Here is a 17,538-nt window from a genome sequence, read left to right on the forward strand (position 1 = left end):
ATGCAGTACTGTGTTTAGTGACACAGAACAAAACACTTTGCTAATATACCAGGAAGGAGGAGGTACAACTTCACAATTGTTTTGTGCTTTGTAGTTCTGCGATAGTCTGTCTTTTTGTAAAGGGCATGTGCAGAAAGTTACTCTGGAAGCAGTCTGAGATTATTTTAATGCTTTTCCAGGAGCATCACCAATTCAAAAAAATAATAATTCCATCTTACTATAACAAGAAACTGAGAAAATGTCCTTACATTCTGCTAGCTTTTGCTTGTCTTCTAAGTAACCATGCTTCATCTGCAATGCTAGAGGAAAGAACAGATGAAAAGGTGAATGTTAATCCTTACAACTGCTGTCAGCAAATATTAATATTAGAGAGAAGAGTCATGCATTTCGATAAAACACTGAAATTTACAAAAAAATTAAGACAGCCCTGATGTTTTCACCTCGTAAGTCAGGTATCTTAAATTTGCAGTGAAAGAAAGGCTTATGCGGCTCAACAGGTGGGCCAGTATTCCTGAGCCTCCAATCTCATCAGATAGGGAAGTGAGCTGCAACTGAACCCAGAAGAGAAGCTGAGTCAGTCTGTCAGCAGAGCCCCGGGGACGTTGCACGAACAAACCACGCCAAGCCCACGGGATGCCCACACACAAGCCTCCGCTCCAACCTGGCCGCAAACGGGAAGCAACTCTAGCCGAGCAGACCTTTTGGCCCATCATGAAACTTCGAGGATTAACAGGATTAATCAGATAAAGAAAATTGATCATTCACTCTGAAATGGCTATTTCAGATAGCACTGGGGGCTGCAGGAGGCTGGGCGCACACACTCGCGCGTCCACGGTGCCCTCTGCTGGGATGCCAGCAAACCCTGCAACAGCCGGCACCCGCCTGAGCAGCACAGCCTCTTGGAGTGCTTTTAGGACTCTGCAGCAGGCAAAAGGAACACAGAACTGGAATATAAAACAAAAATAGAAAATCGCAACGAGGTTTTAACTCACAAAGCTCGTTTTATAATTTTATTTGTCCTGAGGAGATATTAAGTCACACGCAGTAACTTTTTAATGTAACTATTTTCCCCAAATCTTTCTCTTTTTTTCCCTGTTGAATAAAGAGATTTTAAATACTCTGATGTAGCTTGGGAAAGAGAATCTCTTTCTGTGCCTCCTCACTCTACAGAAATAGAGGCATAAATTAGCAAGAAATTCAGGCTGCATATTTTCAGAGCAAATAGTCTATGTCAAAGTAGACTGAATACTTGGAAGTTTTGTTTAGTTTTACTTATACACGTATTCATATTTTACCTGGTTCTTTCTTGTCATAGTACTGGTGAATTCCAATATCTTCCTCTATACAATTGAACAGAAATTTAGTTAATTATGGATGTGACACTGGAAACAAAAACACGACTTAGCAAGCAAAGTTCAGCATTATGATTTTTGCTAGCTGGAGCAGAGTCGCAGGTGTTAAAATGCAAGCCAGAGTAAAAAAAATATGGTACGTAGTCTGAATACCAGTAGGATTTTCAAGAACCAGCTAGGAAGGGCTGAAGGAGTATGTGACAGGTCCTCCTATTTATTTGCTGCTGCCATTTCCTTCATGTAGGCTTTGATTCTTTTCCAGCCTCCAAGATGCAGAAATGTTTTGACCACCTTCCTAATGATCATATTTTGTATACTTTCACAAATAAAAAAGGTATAGGACACAGCAAAGGCTGTACCTGAAAATAATTTAAAATGTTTTCTGAGCTATGCTGAAGACAACAGTTATTTTTTTTAACATTCATGAGCTCCGTCAAGCTGCCCTTCCAAAGGATCCAATAATCTTAATCTTTATGAATCTATATGAATCTCAAGTGTGTACCACACACACAGAGCTCTGTCATCCTGGTCCCATGGCAAAGAAATTTGGATGCTTGGGCTACAGTGGGACTGTGAGCCAGTTCCTGACGTGCCTGACTGGCAAATACTTAGGTGGACCATGGCAAGAAGGTGAAAGGTGGAAAATAGGCACAGTACACCTTTAATTACAACAAACCACAGCTATGTGTTTACTTAATCCATCACATTTTTTGATGAAATACAGCTTTTTTTTTTTTTTAATATTATTGTTGTTCTTAATATTGTTGTTACTGAATGGAACAGTTCTCACACACAGGTTGCTATGGCATACTGAGTCAATATTTGAATAATAATAATAAACTAGCATTGTTTTCAACAAAAGTACAGTACACTGCAATTGACATGAAACGTCATAAACAATATTTTTTTATGATCCATTTATAAACCAGTGGTTTGAGTTTTTGTGTTTGATCAGTGGTTTTTTGTTATTTTTTTTCATATTTTACTTCAGTAATAGCAAGGCAAGATGAAGGAATTGCTGGTAATTAGTCATTTGTCTCCTGGAATGATCAATTAATAAGATAAATGTGTCTTTGCACATATAAAATTTCAAGCAATCGTGCAAAATACCCAGAACATGCAACATTTTTAAAATTTTCATACTAAGTACAAATCATAATGCCTTTACAAATCAAGAAGACTATTGATCTCCAGTCACCCAAACTGGTCATTACAGTGAAGCTTACAGCCAAGTGAAGCATAGCTTCCTAAAAGGGAAAATGCATCCAATTAAATATAATCTCAACATTTCTGAGTTGAAAGGATACTCCAGTTCTATGATGAGATAAGCAAAGAGGCTGACCAAGTTCAAACATCATCATGCTGTCCAATTTTCTTTCTCATAAGTACAAAAAACACTTAATTTCGTTATGCAGAATTTTATATCAATTTAATATTAATCAACAGGTTTTGCTGTTTTCTTTTATTAACAGGTAACAGCTCACCTCTGATATGTAAGGTAGTCTTCAAAGACCACAGGTGCATCTCAGTCAGGCAGAAAGTCATCTGATGGCAGACGGGAGCCTTAGCGCTATCAAAAGAAGGAATGAAACTGCATGAACAAATTAATTACCCTCTATCACCAGTGAAACTGCAAATATTTTGGAAACTAAGTGTGAAAGAACCTGCCACTGGTGCTATTTTGTTGTAGTTAAGTTGCAGTTTTCAACTGCAACAAAATGAATGATGCATGGGAAATAATAAAATAAGAAAAGGATCTATCTCTACATATCCATTGTCTATAGAAATAAATCAACATTTGCTTGAATTTAGAGCTGCTCTTACCACAGTGAACAACTTCATAAGTGATGCTTCTCATATACGTATTATAAGCTATTTTCACTGTAGTTATTTACCTGGACACATGCAAAAGTTTAGCCTCTACTTAAAGATCTGGCTTAGATATGAAAATTTGAATTTCAAGACTAATTTTTTAAACTCTGTACATTGGAAAATGTCGATATAGTCACGAAACAGTATTGAACACATGATATTTGCAGACATTAGTTATAACACTACATATAAAAAAAAGATGCCTTTCTAAATAAAAACACGGCATATTACATCAATTAACACTGACAAAAAGGCAGGTGTGAAGCAAAATAGATGAATTGAAATATTACGTGTATAGACTACAATTATAAACTGTTTGCTCTGCCTTTTTGAACAATCCATCTGAACGTTCCCTCTAGAGGATGTGTGGTATTTCAAAGGAACATTTCAAATCTTCTAAGACACAATAACCAAGAGACTTGCCTGCTTAGTTTCCTGTGGGGCTAGAGTTGTAAGTGGGCCACTACACCATTTGCTTTGGTTTCCTTTGCTAAGCCCAGGAAAGCTGGCCTCTGACGAGGACTTTACAGAGACACAACACTCTTCAGAGCCACTACTGGTATGGCACTGCACTCAAACTTTATTTTTGTAAGTGGACTTTTCATTCCCTTTCCATTAGTGCAACCTAGATAATTCCCAGTTGTTGAGGGGATGAACCAATTAGTATACAACAGCAGAATTCCCATCACATAAAGACTATCAGATGTTTATGGCAAGAGTGCTATGATGAGAAATATGTGCAAGAGTCCCAGGTAGCATCAAGGAAACCATCATAGTCCCAGCAAATCTATGAGACCTCGAGGTATTATCACTGAAGCTAATATGTATGTTATGATGCACCGCCTAATCCACTGATATAGCACCAAGTTGAAATAGCATTTTCTTCACACTGATCCCCAAACGTACAAGAAGTCTTGCTGACTTACTAAATCCCATAGTCCTCCAAATAAAAAATAAAAAAATAAAAAAAAGAGAGAAAAATAAAGAAAAAAAAAAGGAAAAAAAGCTCACAATGCACATCTAGTAAATGGAATATACTCTCACCTTGGGTGAGAATGAGGTTTGGAAAAAAAAAAAGCAAAGAGATTAGTAGTATGGTGGTCTGTTGAACACGGGAACCACTTTTGGTATAAATATGGATGAGGGCAGACCCTCATTTTCCATGTGGACTACCATAAAAGGAGATCGTATATTATAATTTTCTTATTTGATTTCACTTTCTTTCCTTTCTTACTTTAGCAAGTGAAACAAAACTTGCATTCCCCAAGGCCCAGAGATCCTAGATTAGATCTCTCGCTAATAGGAAGTCACTGAATTGAGTGAACTTCTCAAAATCCTATCATGGTTTGACTAAAAAAATAGAAAAAAAAACTTTGATTGGCAGTCGATCTGTTCAGCTGGAGAGAAGGCATATCTTTCCAGAAGGCAAAGTAAAAAGACTAGGAGACTTTAGCATGACAAATAACCAAACATAACTTCCCAAAATGCCTGCAAAGCTGTCGTATGTAGTCACCACAGGCTTTTTCAATCGTGTTCTCCAGAAAATCTTCAAGTCCTATTTCCTTCACTGAATGTCAAAGGTACAGGGCGAGCCTTCCAACAAGAGAGGGAAGCTTTCAAATAGGCACTACATACTCATTCTTCTCAGACACACACTTCAAAAAAAAAAAAATAATAATAATAAAAAAGCAATCAAAAATTAAAAAGACAGCTTTGTATGTAAATGTCAAAAAAAAAAAAAAAAAAAAAAAAAGACTAAAGACTTCCTAAAAACTGTATTTCTGTTCTATACTGAACAACCCAGATGAAGCAAAATTCTCTGCATCTCTAATGAGGTAGAAGAGACTTTGTCAAATAATCTACCTTTGAGTTTAGCTTTTTGCTTCCCGCTTTCTTTGAGCTCTGAGCATCCCCAAATCTGCTAATTGTTTCAATGCTGGTTGCTGTTGTGCCAGTGAAAATAGCCATCTACCTCCAAAATATTCTTTTTGGTTATAGTCTACAAATAATTTGCTCTGGAACAAAATATGGCATTTTAAAGTCTAAATATTCTATTCAGATCATTTTTTTAGTAGTTCCGTTTGAAGGAATACAGCTTTCAGAGTTATGCAATCACATCTCACCATTTATCACATCCCTATATCCCTGCACAATGGGAACAAGGACAACAACAGAGGGATCTGTCTTCAAAAAGTGCCTCTTAGAATTCACAATCTTCCTTTAACCATGTGAGTTGTTTGCTACTGCAAAAAGTTCAGCATGAAAGCATCTAAAAGCTTTAAGGAATCCATGTCCCTTCTTTAAAATTGAGTAGAATTTGGGAAAAATAGGTTAAAATAACTTTATTGTTAAGGCAACACTGGAATTCAATTTAATAGCTGGTTCTTTCTCTGGCTCACACAACACTGGCTGTCTGCCTTCACAGTATCTCCACAAACAATAGGCAGGGATATTTTGGTGGCTGCAGAAAGCTTACTGACAAATGGAGATGTTCTGCAGTGGTTAGCCTGCTTCAGTATCTGCGCTCACAGTGCTTTGTTTAAAAAAGAAAAATGCTCAGTTTAGTAAATCTTTGTTTAACCGCTGATACAGAAAATAACTATTTGGCCACTTTGTGGCATCAACAAATGCTGAAATTGGTATCTAGGGTCTGCTCTGACACCTTCAATTTAACTGCTGTTGTGCCAAATAATTAGGAACTCTGCCCTGTGCGAGAGATTCAGAGCACTGCTACTGTATTTCTCCCTCCTGTAGGTTTACCTGGCACAGTGGGGTGCCTGCAAAAGGCAATGCCCAGCTCCCAAGGCGAGCACATCCCAAGAACATGGGCCTCCAAAAACTTGTGAGGAGTGACCCAGAGAATAGGAAATGCTGATGACAACAGGCTACCTGAACTTTGTCATTTATGTGCTGGAGGCACGGCTCAGCATCCCATCAGCACCCCCTTCTAAGAGTAAATGCTGCACAGCCAGGCTACGGGATGGGCAGATGTGCTTGGGTAGATGTTACAGGACAAATTCCCAAATAAAAGAACGCACTACTAAATCCATTTCCACAGACTTTCTTTTTTCTTTCTTTTTTAGAAAAAAAAAAAAATAAATAAAAGGCAGCTATATAAAGCTATATTAGTGGTTTTTTTTTTTGTTTTGTTTTGTTTTTTTTTTTGTAAGTCAGTATAGGGCACCCTTTTCTTTTCATAGATTCATTAAAGTTGGAAAAGACCTCCAAGACCATCTGGTCCAACCATCACCCTACTACCAATGTCACCCACTAAACCATGTCCCCAAGCACCACATCCAACCTTTGTCCTACTCCAGCTTCCTTTTATCTCGTGGGGTCTTTTTTTCCCAAAAATGTACATTAAATGAGTAGCTATTTGCTGTACACTTAGAGCAGATACAATTTCTTTGTGTAAAGCATGTAAAATAAAATTTTGAACATGCTAAACTTTCACATTTTTAGCTATATTAAAATTTACAGTGATTATTCCTTTAAAAATAAACCGCTAATAGCTTCTTGCTCAGTAAAGTTCCCATTGACAATGACTGCAAAATAAACTTCCAAGTTTACAAGATAGATTTCTGCTTTTTCCAGTTATATGAAGCTGAAGCCTGTTTGATATACAAACACATTTAGAAATGAAGTCAGAATTTGTAAACCTTCATTTTGTATTCTGGCATTAAGCAGAACTAACTCAGGTTCTTCTCATCTGTGACACTGGCCCAAACATTCGGAGCAGATGGTACAAAGAGGTAAGTGTCATTGGTTTCTTGTCCCTGTAAAAGGAATCCAGTGATGTCGGGAGGAATCCAGTGAGGGTTTAAGGCCCTGGCTCCATGGGTCCATTGGTAAGATCAGCACAGAATTTTTAGCCACGCCACTTTTAAATTTCACGAAAGTTTGGGTTTAAGACATTGTAGAAACAGCACAGAACGGCAGAGTTAGTTTGGCTGGAAGTTCAACATGTACAAAGATGGCCTTCTGACATGTCTTCACCCAGTGCAAGCCTGCCTTTGGATTTCATGGGTCAGAAATTATACATGTATCTGTGCAGAAAACAAGCTGTTCTCATTTCATTCTTGAATGTTTCTTTCGTTTCATTGTGAAAATTCAACTTCATTTTCTGACAAGCAGGTATTCTAGCCTTTATTTTTCACTTTGCACTGGCAAAGCCCGAGATGTGTGTATTGTAAGCAGGAGCTTTGCAGTGTGGAATAAACGACGGTCAGGGTCAGAGGCCTGTTTACAATAAGATTGTGGTTAACCACAACAGTGAACGCTGCTCATTCAAGACCAGACCAAAAACACCATGGCTACACAAAACAAATGCTTGCACCTGATAAAATCTGGATCAAATGGGTTACCAATTCTTCTCTAATGGCGTCAAGCTGCCTTTGGTAGTCTCCATCCTTTCTGCCGTGTTGACACCCATGACCAGGCCTCTTGCAGCTGGCCCACTGGTACCTCAGCCACCCCTCTCTGCTCCCCAAATTCTTCACTTACAGATCCTAAGTTCAGTATTTCACCTTCCCCTTTGGAAGCAGACCTGGGTCACCTTTTTCTTTTCTCTTTCTCAGGTGCGTGTTGAACTCTGACACTTCCTTGCCCTTTCTCTGAGTCTGGGCCAACCCCTCCTCACCACTGCTATCTCCAGAACCGGGCACTGAAACTCCGTGCCTGAGTTCTTCGCTCTCTTTAGCAGCATAATGGGCTTTATTCTTATGTTTATTTACTTCTCCTTCAAATCCCTTTTCCACTGAGAAAAGAAGTGCAGATTTTGTAGTATAAATGAAAATCAGGTCCTCTGCTCATAAACCCAACCTCTGATTTTAAGTAGAAATACAGACATGCTCTTATAAATCTTCTCAGTGCCTAATAATTCATATTACAATATTGGTTTAAGAATATTTTTAGCTTATACAAATAACAGGTTGTTCAGTTATCATAAATCTTAAGTTCAATGCAAATATTTACTGTTGGTACTTCCTTTCTCTCTAAGGCAGCATACTTTGATGACTGAGAATGTTTATTCCAAACACATGAATGAAGCATTTTTTTTCCTTATTCTAACTTCCCCAATCTAAATAAGAAAACTGTTTTGTGAACAACACACGGAATATTCTGTATTGAAGCACACAGTGAGGCTCCTATTGTAAAGGCCTAAATATGGCTTACAGAATAATGATTGAAAGGAAATACATTATCTGATAACTCAAGAATTCTGGCATGAAAATTATACGTCGTAAACTTATTCCCATAGGCTGTGAAGTTGTAGCATGCTCCACTGAATTATTTTTTTATGAGGTCTTTTCTACTGTTTTACGAGTCTGAAAATAATCCTTTTTTGCAATGACAATTAGTTACATTTACAGAGTTTTCATCCTTCAAGATATCCGCATAGCATATGTCCAATAGTCTTAATGTTCTTAAGGAGCTAACGCACTGAAATTCTGTAAATGCTGGAAAAACAAACATTTCATTTCCATTTGTTACCAGTTAAGATTACTTTTAACACAATTATCTTGGGCTTAACACATACTCATCTGTTTTAATTGCATCCAAAGCGTTAAGGCCCTGATCTTGCAACTGGTTCTGTGTTTGCCACCTCAGCAAAACTCATAGGAGGACCATGTCCACACTTACCATAAAAAAATGTAGCCAGACTTAATATCTGAAAGACTTGTGCTTACTATGTACAACTAATCTGTTTCAAATACATGGCCAAAAAGCCATGCAGGCCATTGCTCAAGATGTGAATTGTTGGATGAGAGACAGCTGTCCTGTGCATTCTCCAAGCTGGAAACTAAACAAATGTTTTGTACTTACTAGATAGAGGGTGTGGAAGTTCAAGGACATGTGCAGAAACACTACAGGAAATCCATATGGGGGTAACTCGTTCCCTCTAATTGCTTGCTCCTGTGTTAAAACCTAGGCACAATTTTTGCTGAGTTGCCACCTGAGATGATGATGACGGGAACAGAAAATAAATTCTTATTTGGTAAATTCTAGTCTGCTGCCCAAACCACTCTACTGTCTCTCCTCCCTTCAGGAACGCACTTCCAATATATATTATTGGTACTCTCTTTGCAAAGACAGCTATTGACTAAGTGAATAGATAAGATTAACAACAGCCAAGCAGAATGAATTTGAGGGAGGTAATGCCATTTGTCAAGAAGATACTTAGTTTATGTATCAGCCACACCTCTGACAGCATTAATGAAGCTAGCAATCATTCTCCAATTGATACTGCAGGCAAGTATTGCAATCTATAACAACTCTGACAGAGTGGGTGTGAAAAGTTAAGAAGGTCACAGAAAATAGATATAATTGACCCAGGTTTTTACTTCATAGAGTGAAAAGTTCATATACACATTTTGATAAAGACCCTGAAGGCCTTTATATAAACTAGATAGTAGATAAGTGATCCAAACCACAGATATCCAGGGCTGACACATGACATAAGGTAATTACAGAAGTATTAAATGTCAAACTGTTTTACACTATTCTTTAAGATAGTGATTGTTGTTGTAAATAAACCATTTTTTTCAGGACTAAAGGTCAGTAGGTCACAAAATTTCACGGTAGTGATTTCTTACTGCAAACTGAAAGAAAAGATAATAAAATCTCTTTTTTAAGCTAAGCAGAAATGAGTATCAATACGTGAAAGGACCTGCACATTATCCAAGTACAGGCAAAGTCCTTGCTCTATTGCCCTGCCATTGTTGCAACTTCTATATAGAAGGAAGGAAGGAGATTTATAACAGTGGGTCTTTAAAATGTGCACATCCGTTCAAATTAGAAATTAGCAACAACTATTTTAGCTCATCAGCTGGTCATGCAGCATGGGCTGCTACTATCAACAACAAAGATCAGAGCAATAGTTAAGTCCAAAGCAATGAGTTAACCACAGTGCAATCTGAATTCTAACTGTAATTACATCTAAACAAATAAGGTTCTTAAATACTTTTATGCAGTACTTCAGATTTAGCTATCAAACTACTAACTAGATCTGTGAGGGTGTCAGTCAAATTTTATAACTGCAGCAATGAAAATGTAGCATGAACATCTATTTAGTTTTCCTTCTAATTATGTGATGTACCAACAATTTTCTCAGTGACCTGTACAGCTTGTGCCTTTAACATTTTGTAATGTGCATAATGAGTATTTATTTCAAGAATTTTTCAAAAGAACATTGTCAAACACATTGATTTGATACACAAACCATGAAAATTTGCAAGCTGTCTTGAATAAAATAGAAATATAATTTCTAAGTACGTTGTATGAGTTGAATAAATTTACTAGAACGAACATTGATTATATTTAGATCGACAGTATACTTACATATGTTTTTGGTATTCTTTTTCAGAATGTTTTGCCAATTAAATAATTTACATGAGCTTCTTTATGTTGAAAATTTCTTCTGTTTTTGTTTGTCACAAGCAATAAAGTAAGCTTTGCTAATATTTGAAAATTACCTTTGAATAGCCATTTGTGAGGCTCATTGAGATTCTTGTTTGCTCAATGCATTTATTTTTAAAAATGGCTTTTCTGCTATACTTGAATTCCAGCTAATCCAGTGAGACTTGTATCTTGCTTTCTTCAATGTAATATTAAAAAAAAAAAAACACACTACAATGCCTATGTGTCAGACTTCCTTTTAAGAAAGATTTGATTGCAAACACAAACAAAAAGCTTTTCTTCTTTTGTACTCCCTTATGATCTTCAAACAGGTTTCTATGAAAAGAACTAATATTTTTCAATTTTAAGCCATACTCACCTTTGCAGTAAGACAAAAAATGAAAATTTCATGTTAGAATAATTAATTTCTGATTGTAATGCTACAGTATAGTTTATGTTATGTTTTAATTACACAGATATGCATTAGAGAAAATAACTTTGAAGAGAAAATGCATTTGTTTAAACATTTTCATAATCACATTTGAAACCATTGAGCAGTGGGGTCATGTACAAAACAAAAGGTACAGATTTTAATATTGAACTAGGAACTACTCTATTACTTTTAGGAGAGAGGAAACTGAACCATAAAATACTTGTTTCATGGGCACAGCCAGTTTCATTAAAAAAAACAAACAAAAAAAACAGGTCAAGTGCATGGTATGAGACACAAACTGCAAGGTGGGGCAGAAGGGAAAAACGGAGAGAAGAGAAAGACCAAGGCAAGCCGTGCGTTTTTGAAAACAAATGATGATTTAAGTAATCCAGTTACCAAAACCAAAAGAAACATTTCCTGCCAAACAGAATGAACCAGAGATGCTTGGTTTATTCACCAGATTTCTCACCATGTGAGCTTCCCTTACAGACTGCTCTCTGTAAGATGGATGGACACATGATGGTGTTTGGCTGTCACAGTGTCCATGCATAACAGAAAAAAATGATGGGCTGCATCAACCTCTTCCCATTGACTATGTAGAAGATCCATAGTAACTACATTAATACAAGTAGTTCAAGGGCCAAAAGCTCAGTCCAATTTCATTCTACCTATTATGGGAGCAGAGTAAGACAAGCTGTTAATAAGATATCCGGAGCTGCCTTTGCCTAATTACCACAGCTGCACTCTCAAACCTGTTGTACAACAACATGACAATAGAGTTAGTAACAATCCAAACCATCCCTATAAATTTGAGTATTTATAGTAAAACCGAATTGAGTTCCAGGATATCATCCAACGCTTCCTATGGAAGACTTTCTTCTGTCTAGTAATATAAGGACCTCTGGATAAAAACTGGTAGATCTCATCATGACCAGCTTCACCTGTCTCAAAAAGCTGAGAATTACAGTATCTTGATTTCATGTGCTAGATGTTGATACTGTGCTAGATGGTGTTTCATGTGCTAGATGGTGATAGGTAATTTCTTTCACCAGCCCCAGTTTCATGTCTTGAAAGAACGCATATGACTCTGTGGGCTAGTAGTTCTCCTCAGTTTCTATAAGAACATGCATTTGTAGAATTTACGTATTTTATGCTTTGTTACCTTCGTTAAATAAAATGGACTTTTGTCAACTCCTGATACTTCAAAAACAACCAACTACCTTGCAGCATCTTCCCCATGTGTACTTGAATTACAGAGAGGAGTGTAAATTAGTTCTCCATAGAAATGACAATCTACTTTTTTAGATGATGTTGGTGATGTGTTATCTGGCTTCAGGCTTACTGCCTAACTTTTCCAGCTGTAATACACGGTTTGCTTTGTTTTCCTAGTGGACAGATTTAAAGGAGATGAGATTGACATAATCAAAATATGTGCATCCTTGTGTTTTTGCTCATGAGTTAAGATATCCAATATATTTTATCATCTGTTCTTGCTTTTCATGACTAAGCTTAGTAGCTCTATTCCCATCATTAACTGATGGATTTATGCTACTTGTTGAAAGAAGTATTATGAAACAGCTCTTGCTAATATAAGAAATGTTTACTGATCGAACAGAGCCTCCAAAAACTGGAGACAGCAAGACCCACGGCCTTTGACACAGAAATGGTACCATGAACACACCAATAGACACAGGTGCAACAAAAACCTGGATACTTACCCCTGAAGGGACATTTTGCTACCCTTTATGTTTAAGTCTTAGGAGAACATATGGCTTCTTAAGAAGCTCTTGAAAAAAGACTTCTGTTTCTACCCACCTTCTGAGCTCAGGGCCACTTCCACCTCAACATTTTACTAGACAAGGTCTTTGGAAGTTTTGTCAGCTTTCAAAAGCGGTTGGATATCAGAAATGCTTAGCTATGCTATCTGGAAATTTGTGCAAAGATGTCTCCTGGAGAGCCACGTTCTCTGAGAGGAGTATTTTCAGTCACCAACTCTAGAGATTGGCTTTCACAAAGATTTGCAGGTGGTAGATTTCTTTGCTGAGCTCTCATCATCTAAACACTACTGGGCATATAACTGCGAGGTGCTGCTTTGTTCTGTGGACCACTTTTGAAACGTAGTGACTTTCATTCAGTCCTGGGCACCGATTCTACAATGGCAGAATTTTCTTTTAGAAATTTTCCTACCTCCATTTTCTTTCACTCACTTTACACCAATGTCCAAAGGTTCAGAAGTGCCAACTTTAATATGGTATTCCTGAGACAAATGGTTATAAAACCAGGTCCCAGTTCTGCTGTCTTCCAGCACAGATGTATCATCTTCACGTTTGCTATCCAATGTGTGGTCATGAGAATTCAAGACAGAAAACCCATTTATCCTCCTGAAAGTTTTAACTTTTCTAGCAATAGCAAAAACTTGTGAATTATACCTATTTTACTATCCCTACTGCAACTGTATTCAGTGGAGTTACAATGAATGAGCCCATTTCTAAAAGGGACAGTAATATTGTAAGCAAGTGCTATACAGTACAGATGTTCATCTTTATCATTTTTCAGTTGCATGGGGTCTATATACATTTTTTTTTGTTTTTACATAAACAATTACAAAATGTAGTAATTAACTGCTCTGAATCATTCCACCCTCTCTGAATCACCTGTAGTTATCCCCATTTTAATCCTCTGAATTCCAAGAATGGCACCAGGCGATATTAAAGAAGAAATTGGGTAATTCTGGGATACATGAAATGACTCTTCACTTAAAGTTTAGCAAATAAGGTTTTAAGAAGAGTGTGCTCCTTGGTGCAGAAGCACCCTCTAATGGCTGACTACTGACTGCTCTAAATAATAGCTGCAAAAGGAACGTAATAGCTCCCCTGTGCTAACACAAGAGAAATATAAATACGAACATGAATTCATGCACACATTCACATTTCACGCACAATCTCTGTTGCATGTTCTTAACACAGCAAAAAACAGGAACAGAAATCTGATAAACCTTTATAATTAGTCTGCACTTCCTTTTAAAACAATATTCTTAATTTAGTACATGAAATATCATTTTAAGTTTGCCTAGCTTTCAACCATTCTTCAAAATTTTACAATAAACAGAAACTGACTTTCCTGTCTTATCTTCTACTAAAGAAAACCAGTCCAAAAAGGTGTTAAGAAAAGTGCTACATTAAGTCTAAATCATAAAATAATTTAGGTTAGAAGGAACTTGGAAATCTTTTGGTCCAACTCCCTGCTCAGAGTTGGTCAACTCTGAATTTAGATCCCAATAATGCAGCATTCATTTTGTTTTTTTTCTAAGTTATACTTTCTATTTATGCTAAAGCTATACCAAAGATACCAGAAATATAAACCAGTTCTGCTGTCTAAAAACATGCCTTAATATATATATACATTTCTTTTTATTCTGTGGCTTTGCTGCGTTTGGTTGTTGGTGTTTGTTTGTTTGTTTCCGAAAATACCCCAAAGGAGTATTCTAAAATTTGCTCATCTAACTACATTACTGTTCCTCCATATGAGAATCTGTATCTAGCATAAAGTCCTTTATTAGTAACTCTTAAGTATATCTCAGTGCTCATGCAAAGCCAGTGGCAGATAGAGCAGTTAATAACATGAAAGTAATCAGGCTAACCGACCAACTTGCTTCTCAACATCACTTTTTCAAATCTCTTTGGGCTAAATTTTCAGCCAGTGTGTGGGGAATTAGCCATAGAAATCCCATTAACGTTAATGAATGTTCCATGGTTAACTCCCTATGCTCTGTGCTGAAGATTTACCCCTATATCTCTAAAATAAATACGTGCAGATGCCCAAATTCTTTTTATAGAGCCTGAAGAAATTAAGGGCTCTATTCTCAAATAATTGACTCGTGCACATGTATCTTTTTCCCCTATGGATCATCTTCCACATATCAGAACTGGTGTAATGTCTGCATTATTCTCTTTGAAAAGATTATCCAACGTGCATGTTTACTGCACAAGGACTGAGTTTAGTTAATTGTCTGTTTTACGAAAATAATATGTAAGTCGAGTCAGGCTTCTCTCCTAGTTAAATACACAGTGCCCAAGTTGAACAGGACTCCCTGTTGCAAGAACAGCATGGATTTGTAGGTTCATTTCTGATGAAAAGCCAGTACTTAGGAAACTCACGAGTCTGATGGAATTGGAATATATACTGGATTCTTATATATATGGGAACTTTATATCCCTACAGAAAGGCAAAACACAAGTAGGGTAATATAAGCCTCTGCAAGCAGTGGCAGAGGCACTGTTTAATGATGATGGAGGATGCTTGTTACACTAACCAGGAAAAAATGAAGCTGGGAAGTGTTTCCAGGACCACAAACTGAAACTGCCCTCCATTTTTGAAAAGTGTGGGGGGGATAAGGGGATAATGGGGAATTGTTTCTGTCATCTCTTCAACTCCCACCTGCAAGAATATGCCCTTGCTGTTTTTCAGGTTTCAATTTAGATGCCCACTTGCCTAGATTAGTACATCATTTCATGGTCAATGTTGGGTTTTTTAAAAAGAGCCAAAATTACCTCTTTGCTCGAAATGTTTCATTCTTCTAAAACTCATGCTTATAAATTTTTGGCTTCACTGGTACTAAACATGCTTAAACGCTTTATTTATCTGAGGTCTGCTACTGCCCATAAAGACATAAAATGATGCTGACCTTTTAATATACCGAGATTTTTTCAGGTTTCCAATGCATTTCAGAGGTGACTCAATCCCTTGAGTCAGAGAACTGCTTCAAACCATATTCATTTTCTAAAATTTGGGAAATACCTCTTCAGTAACACCCTTTTCATATGCAAAGATTTACCTTGCCTTTCTTAAAATTACTATTTCCAGAGATTAGACTGGAAGAAGTCTGAATACCCAATTGTCTGCATCATCCCTAGAAATAACTAAACAGACACTATAACCTTAAAGAGGACGATCTATTTTGGCCCTGAATACAGAACTCAAAAATCAAGTTGTTTTATCTGAAAACGATATACCAGCTAAATGAAGAGAGAGGAAGCCCCTTGAAATTATGTAATTAAATCATATTTGGGAAAAATCACTCAGAAGAGACCCCAATCCTTCCAGTTATGCTTGGAGCTGAAGATGGCTCATTTAGATAGGACTTCTTTTAGTTTATGTGCAGACTCTTAAAACCATTTCCAGATCAAAGATTAAATGTATAGTCCTCCTAAGAACACCAAACTACGTGACCATATACCCATCCTCTTTCAATAGCAATACATTTAGACTGATTCCCTCTTTCCACTGAAGGGTCTTTCATACAAGTCTTTCATAGCCAAGATAAAAAAGGGAATTTCCGTGGTACAGGAAAGCACAGAAATTCTTTCAGCTAGAATCAGGAATCTGGAATGAGGTAAGGCCAGGCTGCTGGGGGTGGGGATAAGAATCGGTCATGTAAACAGGTTTTATATTGCATTTATTACAAACTCCCCTTATTTTCACTTGCTTCTTTGGAAATTAGCACAACCATGACTGGATTAATTCTCTGTGGGTTTCCCTCTGCACTATTATTGAGCAGTCATGGGAAAAGTCAGTCAAATGAGTATGGCTCTAGTGGAGCCATACATCGAGGAGGAAGGGCAATCACCAGAACACAGGGCTTATATGAAAAAAGACATTCAAGCAGATAGGGCAGTTAAGCTGACCTCCCCAAAGTGATGTCCTCAGGCTCTAATTGAGCTGAATTTTTGATGTTTTATGTCATCTTAAATAATCTTTATTGGCAAGGGAAGAATTTTATAGAGGGTATTTGTTGGTTTCCTGGCTTTACACAGAACCATCCCTACCTATTCGTCAGGCTTTTTGTCACTTTTCACCCCTCACTGCACTGCTTCACATCTGAGCAGGTCTTGTCTCCATACCTGTGTGCCCTCTGCAGCTCCAGGACTGTCTTGACTAGCTGAAACCTCTCTCTTTAAAGCCCTGAAAGGTGACCAGAAATGTCTCTTTTCAGTAGGGTGAGAAACACAGCCATTGCAGCAGCCATGTCATCCTCACATCATGAGAGAATAAAGGTGAAGACAAGGCATGACTTTGGCATGCCTGCTGCCTGATTTAGCACGTCCTTCTGAATAGTTTGTGGGTTAAGAGTTCCCTTTCCACCACCACATCCCCAGGCAGAGATGGCATCCTGGTAACCAGCAGCACTGCCATCTCCTCTTGGTGTGTCCAGTGGTTTTCCAAACCTGCCTCAGGATAACATACTCCAGCATCAAGACACCTTACAGGGTTTTTACTTGTAGTGGCCAAATTGCTGGCATCTGTTCTCTTGCCTGCTCTCCGATTGATACGCTTGGCAGTAGGAGCTTGGTGGGCTTGAGCCCACTTGTCCACGTGTGACACTGCTTGTGGCGTCCTAAAAAGAATTCTTTCTCACCAATGTTTTCATTCACATTGGGTAATGGGGAAGGGGAGACAAGATGGGCATTATTTATGAAACTGCTT

At 37.5% G+C, this 17,538-nt stretch overlaps 1 protein-coding gene across 2 annotated transcripts in view; it reads right to left on the reverse strand.

Moving 5' to 3' along the window:
* Window positions 1-17,538, reverse strand: part of WDPCP (WD repeat containing planar cell polarity effector) — a 150,327-nt gene that overhangs the window by 101,823 nt on the left and 30,966 nt on the right. For both annotated transcript variants that reach the window (XM_068675584.1, XM_068675582.1), the window contains 3 exons: window positions 2,837-2,922; window positions 1,296-1,340; window positions 249-299 (listed from right to left, as the gene is read on the reverse strand). In XM_068675584.1, the coding sequence (XP_068531685.1) occupies window positions 249-299; window positions 1,296-1,340; window positions 2,837-2,897 (157 nt within the window). In that variant the 5' untranslated portion in view covers window positions 2,898-2,922. The remainder of the gene's footprint in view (window positions 1-248; window positions 300-1,295; window positions 1,341-2,836; window positions 2,923-17,538) is intronic.

The sequence above is a fragment of the Anas acuta genome, chromosome 3 (assembly GCF_963932015.1).
Source record: "Anas acuta chromosome 3, bAnaAcu1.1, whole genome shotgun sequence".
Classification (NCBI taxonomy): Eukaryota; Metazoa; Chordata; class Aves; order Anseriformes; family Anatidae; genus Anas; species Anas acuta.